Source organism: Cricetulus griseus (genome assembly GCF_003668045.3).
Source record: "Cricetulus griseus strain 17A/GY chromosome 1 unlocalized genomic scaffold, alternate assembly CriGri-PICRH-1.0 chr1_0, whole genome shotgun sequence".
NCBI classification, from domain to species: Eukaryota; Metazoa; Chordata; class Mammalia; order Rodentia; family Cricetidae; genus Cricetulus; species Cricetulus griseus.
In genome coordinates, this window is record NW_023276806.1 from 28,354,786 (window position 1) to 28,373,651 (window position 18,866).

At 39.3% G+C, this 18,866-nt stretch overlaps 1 protein-coding gene across 1 annotated transcript in view; it reads right to left on the reverse strand.

The window, feature by feature from the left end:
- Col25a1 (collagen type XXV alpha 1 chain) overlaps positions 1 to 18,866 on the reverse strand; it is a 373,933-nt gene that overhangs the window by 18,976 nt on the left and 336,091 nt on the right. Inside the window, exons 23-31 of the mRNA XM_035451853.1 lie at positions 18,370 to 18,414; positions 14,804 to 14,848; positions 12,401 to 12,481; positions 11,201 to 11,263; positions 10,582 to 10,632; positions 8,558 to 8,584; positions 5,699 to 5,779; positions 3,401 to 3,436; positions 1,668 to 1,721 (exon numbers count right to left, since the gene is read on the reverse strand). Coding sequence (XP_035307744.1) covers positions 1,668 to 1,721; positions 3,401 to 3,436; positions 5,699 to 5,779; positions 8,558 to 8,584; positions 10,582 to 10,632; positions 11,201 to 11,263; positions 12,401 to 12,481; positions 14,804 to 14,848; positions 18,370 to 18,414 — 483 coding nt within the window. The remainder of the gene's footprint in view (positions 1 to 1,667; positions 1,722 to 3,400; positions 3,437 to 5,698; positions 5,780 to 8,557; positions 8,585 to 10,581; positions 10,633 to 11,200; positions 11,264 to 12,400; positions 12,482 to 14,803; positions 14,849 to 18,369; positions 18,415 to 18,866) is intronic.

Sequence of the window (18,866 nt, forward strand, 5' to 3'; positions counted from 1 at the left end):
CTCCTCCCCTCGGAGTTCAGGGAACCCCATGACAGAGGAGGCAGAAAGGGTGTAAGAGTCAGAGGGGATGCAGGACACTAAGAAAACAAGGCTCCCTAAATCAACATGAGCAAGGCTCATTGAACTCACAGAGACTGAAACAGCATGCACAGGGCTTGCAATAAGGTCTTCTGCATATGTACTATGGCTACTGCTTTAGTGTTTTTATGGGATACTTGAGTGTGTAAATGAGTGGGTCCCCGACGCTTGTGCCTTTTCTTGGGCTCTTTCCCTTCCGCTGGTTTGCCTTGTCCAACCTTGATATGATTCTTTTCATTTTATCTTATTTTTTATTTTGTTATATCTTAATATTACTTCTTATAGCCTGTTCTTTTCTAATGAGAGGAGAGGAGAGGATTGGGGAGGAACTTGGAGGAGCACAGGGAGGAGACACCATAATCAGGACATATTATGTGAGAGAAGAATCTTTTCAATTAAAGAAAAAGAAAACAGATGCTTCCTCTGCAGTGTTACTTATATATTTGCAATCCTTAATAAAAGTGTCTGTGATGATGATGAATCAATGATAAGGGTATTATTCAATACAGCATAGCTGCCAGCAAAGGGGGGGGGTGGTTTCTTTAAGTAGGAGGAGCGTTTCTTTCACCCCCAAAGGGTTGCATTGTAAATAGTTGCATCTGATAAGCATTTACTACATGCATGAATTTACTTTATGAATTTACTTTATGGAAACAGAACTGGGGAATTAGAAGGCATGTCAGATACATTACTACCTAGTTCTCTCTTTGAAAATCAAATTAGCCCAAACTCGTGTGGTGAACCATGATGCCAACATCATAAAAAGCTCACGTTCAGCATACTTTCCTCATCTCAGACAGTGTGTGGTATGGAAATTGATGACAATTCTACACACACACACACACACACTTGCAGTTTTCCAAGGTGAAGAAAAGAAAAAGTGGGCGAAAAATAGAGGGGAAGAAGGTTCCAGACACATGAGCAGCTGACGAGGCTGCAGCACATACATTTTTGTGTGTCAGGTATTCATCTTCCCCAGATCTTTTTTTTTTTCCTCCCAAGGATATGGAAGCATAGACTAGAACAGTGAGGCTAGTGAAAGGGTTTCGTTTTTATAATGCACTGAAATCATTTCCTTATGGCTACAGAAAAACAGGTCATTTTTTAACTCACAAAAGAAAAATGAGAGCATGGGTAACCGTGTGGAGAAGAATATTTAGGTTTTGTAATTTCCTTTGGAAAAACATTATAATTTACTCAGAATGAATACAGTAGCTTTGTATTAAGATTATCAACAAGGATATGTAGTTCTGGAAATTTTAGCCCCACTGACTTCAACTTTCTGGATGAAGGCCCAATGAAAATATCTTCCTTATGGGTTAAAGAAGGAATAATGGGAGCTATTTATTTTAGCTATGTAAATGTATGCATTGTTTTCATTAAGGCAGACTGATTCCATCTTACATTGTGTGGTTTTCTTGTCTTAGCCTTACGAATCTGAATACAACTTCAAATGGGCAACATTTTCATTTAATACTAGATATCCCCCCCATCTTTCCTGGACGATGAACACTTTGAGATAATCTTGAAGTCATGCTTTGTTTTCTTCAGTGCTCAGCTTAAGTGTGATAACCCAAAGGGAGACTTACTCTTTCTCCTTTGGGACCTGCAGGGCCATGGGGTCCTATAGGGCCATCTGCACCCTAAAAAGAGATAAAATAAAATACTATGAGACAAGTGAGAGACAAGGACTGCAAGAAGAGAAGTTCTTATTTACTGTGATTTGGCTGGGAGAATGATGTCTTAGGATAACTTATCTTATTTTAAAGTACTTTATTCTTGACGGTTTTTCATGCCAGTTATTTTTGAGAAATTCATGCAACAGGGATGAAATATCTAATTGCATGCTTCAACAAAGACTATACACAAAGCCATATTTCATAGTTATTTAATCTTATCTGATGAAGCACCTTCATTTTGCTCTCATCATTTTTTTTTCCAGATTTTTATTTCATGTCTAAGTGTGAATGCTTGCATGCGAGTATGGACATTGTGTGTGTGCAGTGTCCATGGAGGCCAGAAGAGGGCACCAGGTCCCTGGAAGTGGAGTTGCAGCTGCTGGTCAGCTACCATGGGGGTTCTGGGAACTGAATCTGGGTCCTCTGCCAGAGAATCCAGTGCTCTTAACTGCTGTGCCATCTCTCCAGCTCCATGCCTTCATTATTGTCACCAGGGGTGTATAACTATCCTTCTTTTCTACCATCTTTTTCCTGGGTCTTTTCTCCACAGCCAATGACACCCATGGCCAAAGGCTCCAAACTTTGTTTTAGGCAAGTCAAGTGGAAAATGTATGAATGAAAATAGTGTTTAACTTTCAAAATAACCTTCTGCAGCTCTGTTGGGACAGGAAAGGCTGATGAGGAGGAGGGGTTCCTTTTAGGCTTTGCCCCCACCTTGCCCATCAGGCAGGTCAAGTGACTTGACTGACATACTGGCTTCTGTGGCAGAAAAGATGGTATCTGAAAGAATGTAAGAACTCTGGGGTCTGGTGAAAAATAATAACTGCCTGGTAGTTCTTAGAACTGAAAATTTTGATGCTTAAAATTGTCGTAAGGATTTCAAATAAATTTGCTCTATTGCCAGGAAGATTGTGCTTACAGTGGTAAAGAGGGAAAATGTTGTTTGCACTTATATGATTATTGCATTGCATTTCAACCTGTCTAGCATGTTCCCACTGTAGCTTGAGAGATTCCGTTAGAATGTCTGGATAGGAAAGAATTCAGTTTCAAATTCTTTCTCATGTTAGTGAATTCTTATCATCCTAATCATGCTATTATTGCTTCAACTCAAAGTTCACTTCCACAAGGCTTCTATGGCTAAAATGTAAAGGTTGAGCTGCTAAAAACAAAAGAGTGATAAAAATGATGGAGACACACAATTCACTTCATGAATAGAGGCCTGGAGGGGAATTGTAAGGAAGAAATTACATTTCTAAGGTGGACATAAATGTAAAGGAGAAGCAAGTAAAAATAAATTCCTTAATGTCACTACTTCAGGGGTTTCTCATGGGATTACAGGGAAGGTTTTATGAATTGTTTTAGTTTGCTGAGACACTAAAGGCAGCTGGACCTGGCATCCTTCTCTCAGTAAATTATCTAGATTGGAACTTCTGAAGATGTCCTGGCAGCTCAGCCTATATTTTCCATCTGCCACCCACACTCTTCCTCCCTTTCTACCATCCGAATCCACCTTCCCCTTTGATTCTTGCCCTAGGCGACCCCCTCATCATCTGGGAAGACCACCAGGAATGAAGGGGGTCTTTCCTGGAGCTCACAATTCATATCCATGAAGCATGTTGGAGCAGGACGTGGGGCTGACTCACCCGGGATCCTGGCTTTCCGTCTAAGCCAGATGCTCCCTGTGTGATTGGGTTGGTGTCAGGGTTGGTGGGTGTAACACGGATGACAAGAACAGAGATTAGTATGAGGCACTGATGAACAAATGCAACACTTCAAGCAACATAATACACACAGTTCTGGGATGAATATCACATTGCTACAAATAGTTAGTTAAAAAAGGTCACGTGACAGTACATGCCCCACAGATGATGGCATTTTAGTGACATTTCTACCAGGAAATTCTTATCTAGAAACCTGGTGGATGAGGTTTACATAGTTGGCTACAAAGTGCTTGCTGACAATGCATAGAAAGGGGGCTCCTAGCTATGTGTCTACCTGAAATTCATTTCCTGAAGGCTATTACCTGATATATTTCTTTAGATTCCGAAGGGAAAGTAATGGAGATCTCCCAAGAAAGGACTCTAGAACTCTGGCTACACTTGTCAGAAATGGTTTATAAACAAAAATGCTGAGTTTTAAATATACTGGGATGGCTTGATTTTATATGGATGATATTTATGCTGACCTAAAATTCACATTAGCTGCCACTAGAGGGACTTCTAGGAACGAGAAAAAAAAATGTGGGCTCAAGTTAAAATAAGTCCCATTTTGTCCCTCAGTTCAATTCAAATAATCTTTGCATTGATGTTTGCATGAAAAAATGCCTTAAACACCTACATTTCTCAGGTTGAGTCACTCGTTTCTTTATTTTGAATTGAGGAGGGTACCCATGGTGGGGGTGATAAAATGGCACTTTCTATGTTTGTTGCCAGAGTAACTATAATCTTTCTTCATGAGGCTCTTATATAGCAACACCTAATACTTGTTACTTTAAAGATCCAGATCACATCATGGAATATTTAAGAAGACACTGTGTTAGTGCTTTCTCTTCTCTGGGCCAGGCTGGAGAAATCTCTCTTAGCTTCCTGCTCCAGGTGCAGTTATTAACAAAAAATGAAAGAATAAAAAAATCTCATTTCAGCTTACAACAAAGCCAACATGTAACATTTGGGATAATTTGAGTTTTGTTTTTAAATTTAAATTTCCTTCATTATGATCCTGTCATGGTCAATGCTGTAAGTACAAAGGAGAGCTTTTGGTAGCAATGATTATGAACAGTAGGCATTGCCATTGCTTATTTAATGATAAGCCCTTTGGACATTTTTTAGTCACTATTATAACTTTTAAAGATAAATGTTAAAATAATATTTATATTGATCATAAGATTCTGTATCTAACTGGGGTGCAGAACTAATGGCTTACAAATGTTTTATGTCTATGATCCATTTACCCAATGGGCATGATTTAACTAAAATTATAACATAAACTTACATGATTCACTCAAATCAGTAAATGTATACAAAATACCTGCTGCATCTGACTTACAAGCCATGGTCTTTTGAGTGGATGTCAGTACTAGATGCACAGCACCCATGGGAAAAACGAGATAGGGGACCAACAACAATTTTTATCTCACATATCAAATATAGAACTATTTCCTCTTATTGGTTTTATAGCATATTTTACAAATGTAACCTAAAATATTATTTGCTGACTGTTTTCCTCATTTACTGAACAAACAACATGTTAAAAGCCCCAAATCAAACCATTATACTCAATAATAATTCTAAAGTCTTTCAAGTTGTTGAGGGAAGAATATTGGCATAAATATATGAATGGGTGGAACCCCCTTTTATCATGAATGAAAATCTTTACAACTGCAGAATATTTCTTCCAAACTATCCACTATTTTCCCATGAATCTCATAGCAGGGGATCTCCAAAACAGACAACACAAAACATATAGAACACAATGTGGTCGATTAATGTAAATAGCCAGGGCACTGACCTCAACAATGGCCAATTGCATACCTGCCACCACCAGAGAATGACAGTTTTTATAGACTCCAAGAAGATAAAAACAATTGAGTGAGGGGCTTAACCTGGATTACACCATAAAAGTGTTTGGGGGAGATTGACACTTTTTTAGAAGAGACAATGGCAGAACTTGTCTGTCAGCCTCACTAGAGCAAGGTTGGCATGTATGTAATTGACGCATGACAGAACATTTGCAGCATTGTTTGTTATGGGGTCACCCTGAGACACAGGATCAAGACACCAGGGAAACAAAACTGGGCTGTACTCTGCTCTGACACACTGTGTGAACGTTCTAATGTCAGGACTCTCAACTGTAAGATAACCACTGAGCAAACCAGCATTGTTACTTAGGGTAGAAAGAAAAATCTGAGATTTGCCCCGAAATGGAAAGTTTTCTTTACTTACTGGAAGACCAAGGGGTCCTCTGTCACCCTTTTGACCTGGGTCACCCTTCAATCCTTTAACACCATTTAACCCTGGTTCACCCTAAATGCAAAAGCAAATGCCAATTTTGGTTGCTATCATGGGGTTTAAACTGTGAGAGAAGAGACCCAGTCTCTGAAACACTTGCAGATTCCAGTTTTAGGTAACAGCGGAGTGAAGCTAGATTGGTTGTGCATCAATTAATAACCTAAGGTAAAACTTAACAAGCTAGAGATGACAAATAATATTCTAGAAAGCATGAAACTCAAGAAAAAGGATGTATCACCAAAATATGTATAGCTGACTTCATGGATTTTAGAGTTCTACCTCAAGGAACTCAGTATTACATTGTTTTGACTAAGCAAATCAGAGTCAATCCGAGTAAAGGATGCTGAAGGGATCAGTAGGAAAACCCCACTCTGCTGGAATTGAAAACTGGAATATGCAGGGCAGTGTTATAGACAGACATTTTAAGCCTTTAAGCATTTTGCCCAGGAGAATGGACTGAAAATGTAGACACTGATGTTTGAAGTAATGCCATTCTGCAAGTCCTCATTCCTTGACATTGCCAAGTCAGGTTCTTGCACAGATCAATCAATAGAGCTAACCACAAATTGACAGTCCCAGAAGACAATATGCAGATCAGAGAACCTGAATATAGTTTCCCTAACTGTCTGCACCATGTTAGAACGAAGGAAGTGCAGTTTAACATGGGATGACATTACAAGAGCCCTGATAAGTGGTAAATCCTCTTGACTCAGTTTAGGAAAAATCCAGGGATATAATATGCCGATTTGCCCATCAGTAATACCATGTTAGAGGAAGAAAGTTTGGACACACACACTTTCCAGCTTTTAATTACAGACATTCATTTGTCAAGAAAACATGGAAAGACTTGTGAAAGGAAGGTGACCTCACTGCATGGAGGTCATGCTCACGTTGGCTGAAGGGACTTGTAACCTGCACACTATGTGATCTGCCTGATGGTGAAAAGCAGTGTGCTGCTCACTGAGCACACAGTGGGTGAATCAATGACTGCATAGACAAGAATGCTCTTGAGAAACTTGTGGGGAATGCTGAGATGGAAGCAGCCATGAAATATGCTATACATTTGAAATGCTATACATTTGCTATACATTTGAACTTTCAGACAGCTTACATACTGCCACAGCATAATAGACTCGGCAGATTTTGAAGATATGAGTCTGTAGTGTTGCCACAGTTGAAAACCCAAATATTCTATAATTGACCAGGTTGAATCGCAAGGTCACAGTGCCCTAGTCAACAATGCACTGGTGGCAAAGGCTCATTGGTCTCCTTTCTAAATTTGAGATTCATGGCTTTGCATGTGAGGGTATTTCTAGTGTGTGGCTTTAAGATGATGAATAGGCAGAGAAGATTTAGCAGGCCATGAAATTCCTTGGTGGGGAAATCAATTATTGATAAGAATAGATGGTTCAATTTAAAAGTAGTCAAATCCAGTAGCAAAAAGGCCAAATTTCAAATCTGCACCAAATTCTATTACCAACCAGGTCACCATCTGTTCTTGTAACTTTGCATTAAGTAAGTGAACTGCACTGGGTTTGTGTAGCTTATCAGTTGCAAAGTCAAGGAACTAACATAGGTTATCTGAGGTCTTTTCAATTTTATAATTTGTTGAAATCAATGATGGAAATAACAACTATTGTGGGAAAAATACTTATATGTCATTTTCTGTATCAAAAGGATCTTGGGCTTCATCTAATTGAAAGGTTATGTGTGTGTGTCTCTCATGTCTCAGTCACCCCAGAATTAAAACAGTCTTGGTGGCCTTACTCTTAGTCATTGTAGTAACTGATACACTATCTTTAGGCTTAACCTGAAGGTAAGGCATTCGACGAAGAATGAGATGTCTGTTAACTCTTCCCCTTCTTGCGTTATCTGCCTGCCCATGAAAAGGAAAGTCAAGGATTCTTGTGTCAAGCCAGTATTGCTGGCAACCCTTTATAGCTGGGAAAGCCAAAGGGGAACTTGCCAACACCCAGGAAGGGGTGGCTGCTCTGGGCTTTCAGGTGCCTAGTACTAACACTGCATTTCAAGATACCCTCTGGGTCTCCGTAAAAGTACAGACAGAGACCATCTTTCCAGTGTAACCTGCACTAGTTCACCAAGGAGGACCGATTCTTCATTGCTCTGTTTTACACTCAAATTATGTGACATCACAGCTGGTATACCCCATCCTGTTCAACATTATGACCCATGGGAAATAAAACACTGAGATGCTAGGTAGCCAAAGCAGGTAGATGCTGCAGTAGGATGAGGCAAGAAAGACCTTCAGTTGATAGCAAATACAGAGCTATTGCCACCATAAAAAAGAAAGCTCCTGGCTTAGTCTGAGAACGTTATCAGATGATTCTTTTTTTTTTAAACTAGTTTATTTAAATTTATTTTATGTGCATTGGTGTGAAGGTGTTAGATCTCCTGGAACTGGAGTTATAGACAGTTATGAGCTGCCATGTGGGTGCTGGGAATTGAACCCGGGTCCTCTGGAAGAACAGCCAGTGCTCTTAACCCCTGAGCCCAATCAGATGATTCTTAAATGGCAGATTTTAATATACCACGTGCTTTAAAAACATATATAGTGACAAGGGCAAAAGTAAAATGAGGAATAATTTGTTTCCAGGTGATAGCACTTAAACTCACTGAGTCAGGTTGTATTGTGAGAGTTGAACATCTGGATGCTTAAAGGCTTAAACACAATCAACATTACTTGACAAATAAGACAGGACAGACATGCTTCCATCATGCTTCCCATGACCATCAAGGAAATAGAAATCAAATAATCAAGGGATTTGCTGGTACCTTTGGTCCAGGAAGTCCATGGGGTCCCTAAAAATGGAAAGCACAGCTTTAATTAAAAAGGGACTCACTGCTTCCTCCTAGAAATGCATATTCTATCAAGTATAAAGTGAGATGTAAAACAAGGATCGTCTTGTTTGAGCTATAGCCAGAGGCAGGTCAGTGGGATGTTATTTATTACCTACCAAATGTTCCTTCCAGCTCTTGGAGTGCTTTGTAATAGAAAATTCATTAAGAGCAATTTTGTCTGCTAAATGCCTACAAGAGGGAGAAAGTTGCTGGGGAGTTTCACTGAAGAAAAATTAGGCAAAAAGAGAGCCCCTGTTTTGTATTTACACTACAGGTTCTTCTCAAATTTCCATTTTTATAACCTGGTAGAATATTTGAGATGATTCATGAATTTTTATAGACTCCAGGATGAATGTAAAAGCCAGAAATTCGGGGAAAAAAATCTCCACAGTTTGAGTAGTAAGGAAGAGGAGATCTTTATCCTTATGTCTTCATTATGAAGGTGCTGAAGAATCTAAAGGGGACAGGAAGATGGCAGCCAAGCTTGGACGTCTGGAAACTTACTATTCATCTAGCTTAAGATCAAAGAGGGTGTGCCCTGTGATTTGGATTGCATTTATTGTTATAGAAATGAATCCTTTAAGGCTCTTCTAATAGTTGTTTATCAAGGAAAGGAGGTCATAATGAATGCATGAATCAGGATAAAAAGAAAGTTGTTTGGCAGAAAACACAAATATAGAAACTAATTATCAATTTAAATTAACTGGAGGTTGTTGTGGATTGCTTTGAACTTTTAAAGAGATTCTAATAAGCTATTCAGGGAGATGCATATTTAAATATCCATCGGTGAAATAAAACTGAAGAAAAAATAGCTGACCATGTACGCTGAGCTATTTGTTATATATGTCTACAGTAGAGTAATGTTTTCCCTTTTGATAAGTTGCAGATAAACATTTTCAGGAAATGGCTCTCATAATATTCTTATCTCATGTTAATAATGGTTTAAAATTCCTTTAAGCTAATTAACGTTATCATTTGAACAGGATGTAGCATTTTCTAATTTAACCATCTGACTTAAAGTGAAAAGAGTATAAAAATCCCAAAACATGCCATTTGATTAATTCTTATTGAACTATTTGATGTTAAGAGAGCAAGGTTAATGGAAGTTGTTTACTAAAGAAAAGAGGCAATTAGTGAGACTTGGGTGAGCAGGCTACTCTGTGGCTGGGATCAGATCCACACTGCTCTCTCTAGAGTGCAATTAGTTGGAACAGAGAGCAGCCACACTTGCCTTCATCTCCATTATTGATGTCTTCCGCTTTATGAAGACACCCGGGAGATGAGTGTAACCTTATAGTCCTCCTTGTTCCTTGCTGTGTCAGAAGCACTCAAAACACTCTGCCTTTCACATTCTAGCCTAAGCACAACTGTTGGTCCTCCAGCATTTAGAGAATCACACTTGCTTCATAGCTGCCTTTCCCACTGGCAGTTCTCTGGGTCAGGAATGTTGTTTGCATTGCTCGCTGGGAGACAACTGCAGCAAACATGGCTTGGCTCGATGAATCACCAGAAGAGCCATTAACACGGAAGGAGAAAGATCCAGCACTCTCCATCATCTGTGGTAGCCAGCTTCTGTCATTATCACACTGTTTTACAAATGTTCTAATTGGCTAGTTCAGGGAAGGGTCTCAGGCTTCAAAGCTGCTTAGAAACCCTCTTCACTGGCTTGATTACCTTAACTTGCTATTAACAGCATACAGCAGCGACTCAGTAAGATGGTTTGCCAGTGTTCATGCAGCTTTGGAGTAAAGCTTGCCAGAGCCATCTCTCCTCAGCTCCATGTCTTTCTAACACATGTGTTTAGGGGAAGAATGATAGTTCTGTAAACTAGTCAGAACACTTTACTTTTTCTGTTCATTCCCCAGGAGCAGTACAAACCTAAAGTTGACTGTGTTCATCTTTTCTCCAGTAGGACATGCATAGATAATCAATTACATTTCATGGAGAACAGAACTTACCATGGGGCCAGGTGGGCCATGGGGACCTGGAGGGCCTGGTGGGCCTATGATCTGTATGTCCAAAAAATAAGCATGGGTGTGGTTACTTCATTTAGCATGGGCTCTGCTAATGCCATCAATAGTCACAGAGGAGAAAGGACACATGAGAAGTGTTATGCTTGATTCTCTGGCTTTAGAAATTCCTGTATGAGAATCAAATAACTTCAAACACTACAGTTGTTCTACAAAATCCCAGAGTAAATCAAAACTATATTAAAAGTAAAGGAAGCAACTGATTATCGAGAAAGTCTATAATGCTGCAACCACTATTAAACCATCAGTTATTTCACTAAGCACAAATAGGACTCTGGAGAAAAAGGGAATGCAAGTTCTTATTTCACTAGGATTTCCCTATGAGCATTATGGGAAATCCATTGATTTTTCTCCCTAGAGCTCTAAAAAATTGTTTCTAACTCAAACTTCTGAGATACACTGTCTCTCACTGTACAAGACCAATATATATCATGTATTGTTTGATCCACCCAGTGAGTGACTGTATTTCTATTACTGGTTAGCCATTGGACACAGAGGGATCTAGGCAAATAATAATCCCATGTGAAGGCTCAGCCCATGGACTTACAGAAGGACCCTGAGGACCCGGCAAGCCAGAGTCTCCTTTTTCTCCTTTCACTCCATTGGCACCCTACAAATAACCAGGAAGCAGAGTTAGCAGGAAAGTTATTTCCAAGGTCTAATAGACAACTGAAATTTGACTGCCTTGAAATTTTATATTATGCACATAATACATAAGAAATTTTATCCTCATGCACTTTAGTCCAAAGCAGTAAATTTACTAAAATCCCTAGGATTATGTGTGCTACACAAAGCAAAATACAAAGTAAATAGAAACTAGGCTGAGCCTGATTTTACAGTGCTAAATATACTAGATTATAAATGTTATTTTTTTAGTGGTGTGCCCACTTTAAATAGCAGAGGTGAGACTTTAGTTCCACTGACATTTATAGTTTCTTTTTAGAAAACAGGTAGAAGATCCATGCCCGGTGGCACAGGCCTGAGATCTTCGCTACTTGGGAGAATGAGGCAGAAAGATCAAACATTCAAGGCCAGCCTATGTTTCAGAGCCTATTCAACTTTTTAACAAAGAAAGTTAAAACAAAAGATACAGCTTAATGGTCGACTACTTGCTTGGCATGTTTGGGGCCCTAGGTTTAACCCCCACTACCAGCTGTAGGGTGGGAGAAGGTGGAAGGCAGAGAAGGTTCTCTGTTTTTTTTCTTATAGTTTCTATATTTTTCCCTTCTAAAGTTTCAGAGAAACAGTAAGTTGGGGGAATAACCATCACCCTAAAGTACAGACCATCCCAAAGTATAGACCAGGACAAAATATAAACCTCCACAAAGTATAGACCACCCCAAAGTATAGATACACAGACTAATCTGTTCTTTAATGGTTCTAAAGTTTTATGCTTGTTTATTTCTTTATTGTGGCTCACTTCATGATAATTACTTGACTACACATATTAAATTCAAATGGCCAATTCTATTTGCTTTATTATCTTCTAAAGAAAGTAATCCAGTAAAAAGAAACCAAACACTTGCCTTTTAATTGATATGTCTATACTTTAAAATTTTACTGTCCCACTTGGAAAAACTAAGCAACAATAAATACTTCAAGTTATTTAAAAAATGAAAAACATTTTGGAAATCACTGGCTGAGAGTACAGTTGAGAATAGAATTCTTTCCCAGTCATTTATTTCGGTAGGGGAACATCACAGTGTGTGAACACACCATAGGAACATGTCATAGATCATGAACGTACCGGCAATCCAGGAAGTCCGATTCCACCTTTTTCACCTGGCATGCCTGGGTCCCCCACATCACCCTTCGAGCCTTTGAGTCCCTACAAGTGATAAGAGTCTGCATGTGAGGAGAGTAGTGACAACCTGCTAGGCACATCCTGGGCCCAATAGGATTCCAGAGAAATCTGCCAAGGGGTGGGTGCAAGCTGAGACGAATAAAACTTTTGTTTTCAGGTATTTTCTTTTTATGGTCTTCTGCATTGGATCAATAATATTTCCCTATGTAACAGGATTAAGTTCTATAGACCATTTAAATATGAAAAACATGAACTCAGGTTCTGGCATTATTTCTCCTGGTTTCATAAATCTGCTTGGCAACTAATTGTATCCCCTACCAGTCCAGAAGAGAATTTAATGACCATAATTCTTAACAGTACAGAAAACACTTGAACCAGGACTTATAATAGCAAAGATCCAAGTAACGGTTCCCATTTCCACACAGTCATGCCCTCCTCGTCATTGTGTGTATAAGTTCTAGCTGTCATCAGTTTCCAGCACCAATGTGCAATCAACGCTTTAAAACACTCAGCTTGTTCCTGTTTGGTTCTCATGACATCTCCACATGGTGAGCCAAATGTAATTACTATCCTTTTAGAATGAGAAAATAGATGTGTGGGTTTTGAATGCTAACAAATGTGAGTTATGGAACACTAACATTGAAATTAATTAATATTTTTAAGCATTTTCATCCTAGCAACCTTGTGGCAATATGACCAGATGGTCATGGTTACCATGGTAGGGGATTCATCTTAAGGACAAGAACACATATTAGTTTGTTAACTAGCTTTCTACTGAGTTCAGAATCATCTACGGGGAAGTGGGGAATTACCAGCACAGATAAATAGGTCTTGCTGTTTAATCAGTAAGGTCAGTTGGTTTTACGGATCTTGGGACATGGAAAAGCAACAAGGCTAATCCGATAGGCTTAGTGGGAGAACAGGACCTTACAAAGACATTGGGAAAAACCTCAGCAACTGTATATACTGTATATTCAGGCACATTCATTATGTCACCATGCAAGTCTAATTTGTTATCTTTAATTACTAACAATGGGGAAAGGTTATCATTAATGTGATCTCTGATTGACATGGCAAATTGAATAACTTATCTTTTTTATAATATTTAATGTGACATTATATGACTTTAATATCCAACTCTGTTATTAAAAATAACTCTTCTCCTAAAGTATTTTTTTGTCTAATATTTTCTCCTGAAGAGTATATGGTTGATTTAGTATATCAAGAATTCTATTGATTTGTTATTCACTGATCCAAGCTATTTCTTAAATACAGTCAACTGTATTTTTTTTTTTTTTTTATTCTGTGTGTGGGCCTGAACATGATGATGTGTGCCACATGTGTGCTGGTGCCTGTGGAGACCAGAGGGGGGCATGTGGCACCCTGGAACTTGAGTGACAGGTGGTGTGAGCTGCCTGGTGTGGATGTGGGGAACCAAACTCAGGTCCTCTGCAAGAGCAATGAGTGCTTTCAACCAACAAGCCCCATCTTTCCATCCCTTGAGTGATTTCTAGAAAAAATAATAGAAGTCCATATAACCTCAAAGATTTTGAAACTAATCCTTGTGGTTTGATTCCTAATGCTGTCTGTATTCTCTTTGTAAAATCCTTAAAAGGCAGGGATGCCAAGCCACAGCTGACGTGCCAAATCCAGCCTAGGGACTGTTTTTTATTTATGTTGAATTTTAAAAAAGTCATGTTTAAAGAAAAGGACACACGACAGAGACGATATGCACCCGCAAAACCTAAAGTATTTCTATCAGAATTTTACAGAAACTTTAGCAGCTTCTGTGTTGAGGACACTCAGAAAGATACTGCTATAGTGTGCAAAGCTTTAGTGTGCAAAGCTATACTGTGTGAATTCACTTTTGTCCAATTTTCCAAAAGCTCTTGAAAATCAGGGGAAATCATTATTCAGAAAAAGGAGACATTATCAAATGACTGTAGATAAGCAATGCTATCTATGAAAGCTATGGCCATTGATTTTGATATTGAATTTCTTGTATTCAGCTAAAAACAAAAACAAAAACCCCCAAACCAAAAACCCAAATCCAAAGCTGTTCTTACTGATGTAATGATTTCAGAGTCTATTAGAATCAGTTGAGGTAGACTGTCAGGTCATGGTATCAACACAAAACAAAAGTAGCACACAGCTTTTCATTCTGCCAACAAAATTTATATCTAATTTAAAATCAATTGCATTTTTAGATTTCAAGTGGAACCAATGATGGGGAAAAAAAGAAAGGATGCATCAGATAGCAAAAGACATGACTTGGCTTTGAGCCTATAATAAAGTAGTGATCAATACTGGTGCTTTTAAATAATGGCACATATCTTTGAAAATTACCTGTTCTCCATCAACTCCGGGAATTCCTGGAGAGCCTTGCTCACCCTGGTAAAATAAAAAGAAAGAACTTGCCTGCATTTATCATTGCTACAGAAGCCATGCTAGTTGGTAAAAGTGCAGTTTGACTTTAAGCAAATGAATTTTAACCCAAGAATATGGTGGTACATTACATATATCTAAGCTAAGTGAAGGATGATCTTTCTTGAGAATTGTATGAAATAGTACTCATGCGTGGCAAATATCCGCTGCTTTTACTTCTCTTCCATTGGTTATGTACAATTCAGTGGCTGACCACATTCTACAGCAACACTTCTATGACTGTGTTAATCCCCAAGGAAGCAATCAGTACGGATTCTCTAATTTTCAGTAACAATCAAAACATAACAGTCAGACTAAGAAGGACTAAAAGGCAGAGTTTGGTAAATTTATAGCAATGTTTTAGCTGGCATAATGTGGAGCGTTCACAATGGCCATGAGTGTGCCCTGCCCAGGAAAGCTCCGCTGGAGGAGCTAATAAATCAGATGTCTTAATCCGCACAAAGTGGCTTTCAGACCCATTCCATTTCCTATGCTATGTCAGAAATAAAATGAATGGACTTTTAATAGTATGATTTATTAGAAGGTTTGACAGACTTGGAATGCAGAGATTTAATTTTTAAATGGAAGATGTTTAATTTATAACAAATATAAACAACATGCTAGAGATTATTTAAGCAGTATATGTTTAGTCATCTTTTAGATTTGAAAGATAACAGTTCTTTGAAAGATAAGGCATTGTTTCATACCACTGAGCTGTCTGTGTGGATGCTATTACAAGTCCCCAATTTCCACCCTGTGCAAAGTATGAAGATGATTCTGGGTGTGACTAAGTCCCCACGGAGGGGTTTGCCAGGTGCAGCCCTGAGGCTGAGTTTTCTAGGAAGGGTTGTTTGGGGATAGTATAAACCACAATATCCCATCCGCTAGACTCCCCTTCCTGGTAAAAACTTTAAGAGCTGTAGGCCACAGTATGAAACCCGAGCTTTCCCAGTGTTTAAGGAAGGCAAGGTCTTGTGGTTTCAAACCAATGAAATAAAAAAGGCCTTCCCTCGGTTCAGATTTCCGGCTCTTTGTGGCAGTAGCAAAGTTTATTTTGCCACAAACAAGTCTGCTGTGGTCGGATGCACCCGGCTGAACCCCAGCTTCACTCTGAGTCTGGATACCTGTCAACACTCTAGTCCAATCACTACAGCTTTGCCGAACTGCTACCCTTATAAATGTGGACCAGGGAGGCTAAAAGAACAAGACTCATAGATCCTCCGTCACTCAAATGTGGTCTGTAAGAGTTTTTTCATGTGTAAAACATTAAAATACCTCTTATTTGACACTGGAAGGAGAAATGCCAAGTGAACAGACTACCGTCAGTCTGAGACCATGAGTCCAGACCTGGGAATGTGTCCTATACTTGCCTCAGAATATGCTGTGCTATCTTATAGTGACAGACACACCCACCTCACTCGTCCCAACTTTCTCAAGGACAGATTGTGGGAAATATAAAGGTTGTCATATAACATGGTATTAGTGCTAAGACACAGGGACCGGTGGGCTGAGGATGACAGTATGGTGGACAGGATGGCGAAGTGGCAGGCAGTGAGGATGGGTTTGAAGCCTCTGTTACCACTCAGGCAGATTTCCATGTGGTTACCATCTTTCTTTCTTTAGTTTCAACTCAAACCCATCCCGGACTTCCAGACTTAGAGAGGCATTCCTATGCATATCCCCCCCCCCCACTTATTAAAAATAGATTTATTTTTGTGTGTCTTTGTGCTGTGTGTGCCTGGTGCTCCCAGAGGTCAGAAGAGAGTGTCAGATCCTCTGAGACTGGAGTTAGAGATGGTTGTGAGTCACCATATGGGGGCTGGGAATAGAATCTGGGTTCTCTGGAAGAGCAGCCAATGCTCTGAAAAACCACTGAGCCATCACACCCTAGACCTCATCCCACATACTCTCAATCAGAGCGCCTACTCTATTAGTGATCATGCCTTCGGGTGCCTGTCTCACACCCTGGGTTCTAAGATCACAGTAAGTACAACCTCTTCCTGGTTGGTATCTTTGCAGATTCAAAACCATTATCAGAGTGAAGGCTCATAATTACTTCCTGGACAACTGAATTAACACGTGATTATGGAAGGTTTGGTGAGGCAGCCTTTTTAGCTGGGTAGCCTCCTTTGTATTTCTTTAGATCAAAGCAGGGAGCCTGCTCTAGGCCTCAGAGCTGTGGAGAAATCATAGAAGCCTTTGTGCTTTGTGGGAAATGAAGCACACAGTAAGCTTTGGAGAAAATTCTGGCTCTTGAGATTAAGTTCTGAGAGGAGTCAAAGCAAGAAATTTCATCTGGAGTGACACTACACACACACAAAAGAGAATTCCCAGAGTTCCTTCTATGTCTAGCTCAGCTCATCAAACTGTTAAGGAAAGAGGTCCAGGAAAAATGCTCGCCAGAGAGAAGTACACTGTGTGACTGTTGCATATTTGTGCTATGATTTCAGGGACAAGACTATGTAGAGAACTAGCTAAAAAGTTCCATACCATACATTAATGTGATATGTGGAACATGCTACATGTTACACAAAAAATGTTTTGGAAATTAGGATCTCTGCCCTGAGCACATCTCACAAAGACAAGGACCTCAGTCATATTTTATTTTATAGTATTTTAATAGAGAAATAAATCTCTCTATACACTGGACATTTTTTAAGTATCCAGAGAAAGTACAAAAGCTAATGTGTGCACGAATGTGTGTATGTATGATAGGCACAGCAAATTAACCAACTTAAGAAGCATAAATGAAAAGTGAATTTTGAAACCACTTGAATCTCCTACAAGAATCCACTGATGAAAGTTGTATTTCAACACGTGTAGCTGAGTCCTGAAAAGCCAGAATCCCTGGACATGTGTTAATTTCTCAGACATGGTTGAATAACAGAGCTTTAGTTTGGAGGGATAAAGCTAAAACCACCAACAAGGATGATGTACAATCAAGGAAATTTCGGATTGTGCTGTTTGTGGTTAGCATGCTTCATTCGATAAAATGTGTGGCTGGAAGTCTGAATACATGTGATAAAGAGAAGGCGTGAAAAACACGTCTCAAGAATGGCTCCTAATCCTGCCAGCCATTTATGAATGAGTGAATCATGGGAAGGTTTCTCCTTATTCTTCTCTTAGAAGAGAATTAGAAGAAAGGGTCTTTCTTAGTGGCAAGAGCAAACTCCCTTCAATCCTCGTCTGTCTGAATGTTTACCCTGTCCTACTGGCCATGTTGAGTGTTTCTTTACATTTATAATTTCCTGGAAACTTGCTCTTTCCTAAATTTGTGTCACTCTCCAATTCTCTCCATTCTTTCCTCATTTTGCTTTCTGCCTCCATAGTCCTCCCTCCTCGTTTATCTGAGACTCTAAAACCATTTCCTCCTCCTCTGAGACAGTATTTCTGGCCTTGCTTCTCTAGTACTTTGCGAGACCTATTTTATAAAGACATAGATTCTTAACATTGTATGTGGTAAAGGGAGACAAGGAAGGGAGGATAACCTTTGGCCCTTGTAGTCCTTGAGGTCCAGGAGGTCCGGGAGGGCCCTGAATCAAGACAAGACACAGTTGTAAAATGTAGCAAGTGCACATGTTGAAATTTCAGGCTTAAAAAATAACAAGCATACCACACAGCCCCATCATTCCTATCACAAGTTAGGTATGTCTAGATACTGATTTTCAATGGGAAAATGTTTAATATTTCATCAGTTATAGATGACAAAAACTGCCGACCTGAGTTCTGAACTATCAGTACCCTCTTCAAGTCACCATGCTACTAAAAACAAAACAAAAAACCAAAAAACTTTTGATTCAATAAAACAGTAGACAATTGTTGCCCTTGTTCTGCACACATCTTGTGATGAATTACCTGCCTGATGTCTCCCCTCCCTCCTTAGCCATCTACTTCAAAGGCTTTGGTTTCTTCTCTCTCTTTCCTTCTTTTTCCTCTCCTTTTTTCCTTTTCCTTTCTTTCTTTTTTTTTTTTTCCTTTCTTTCTC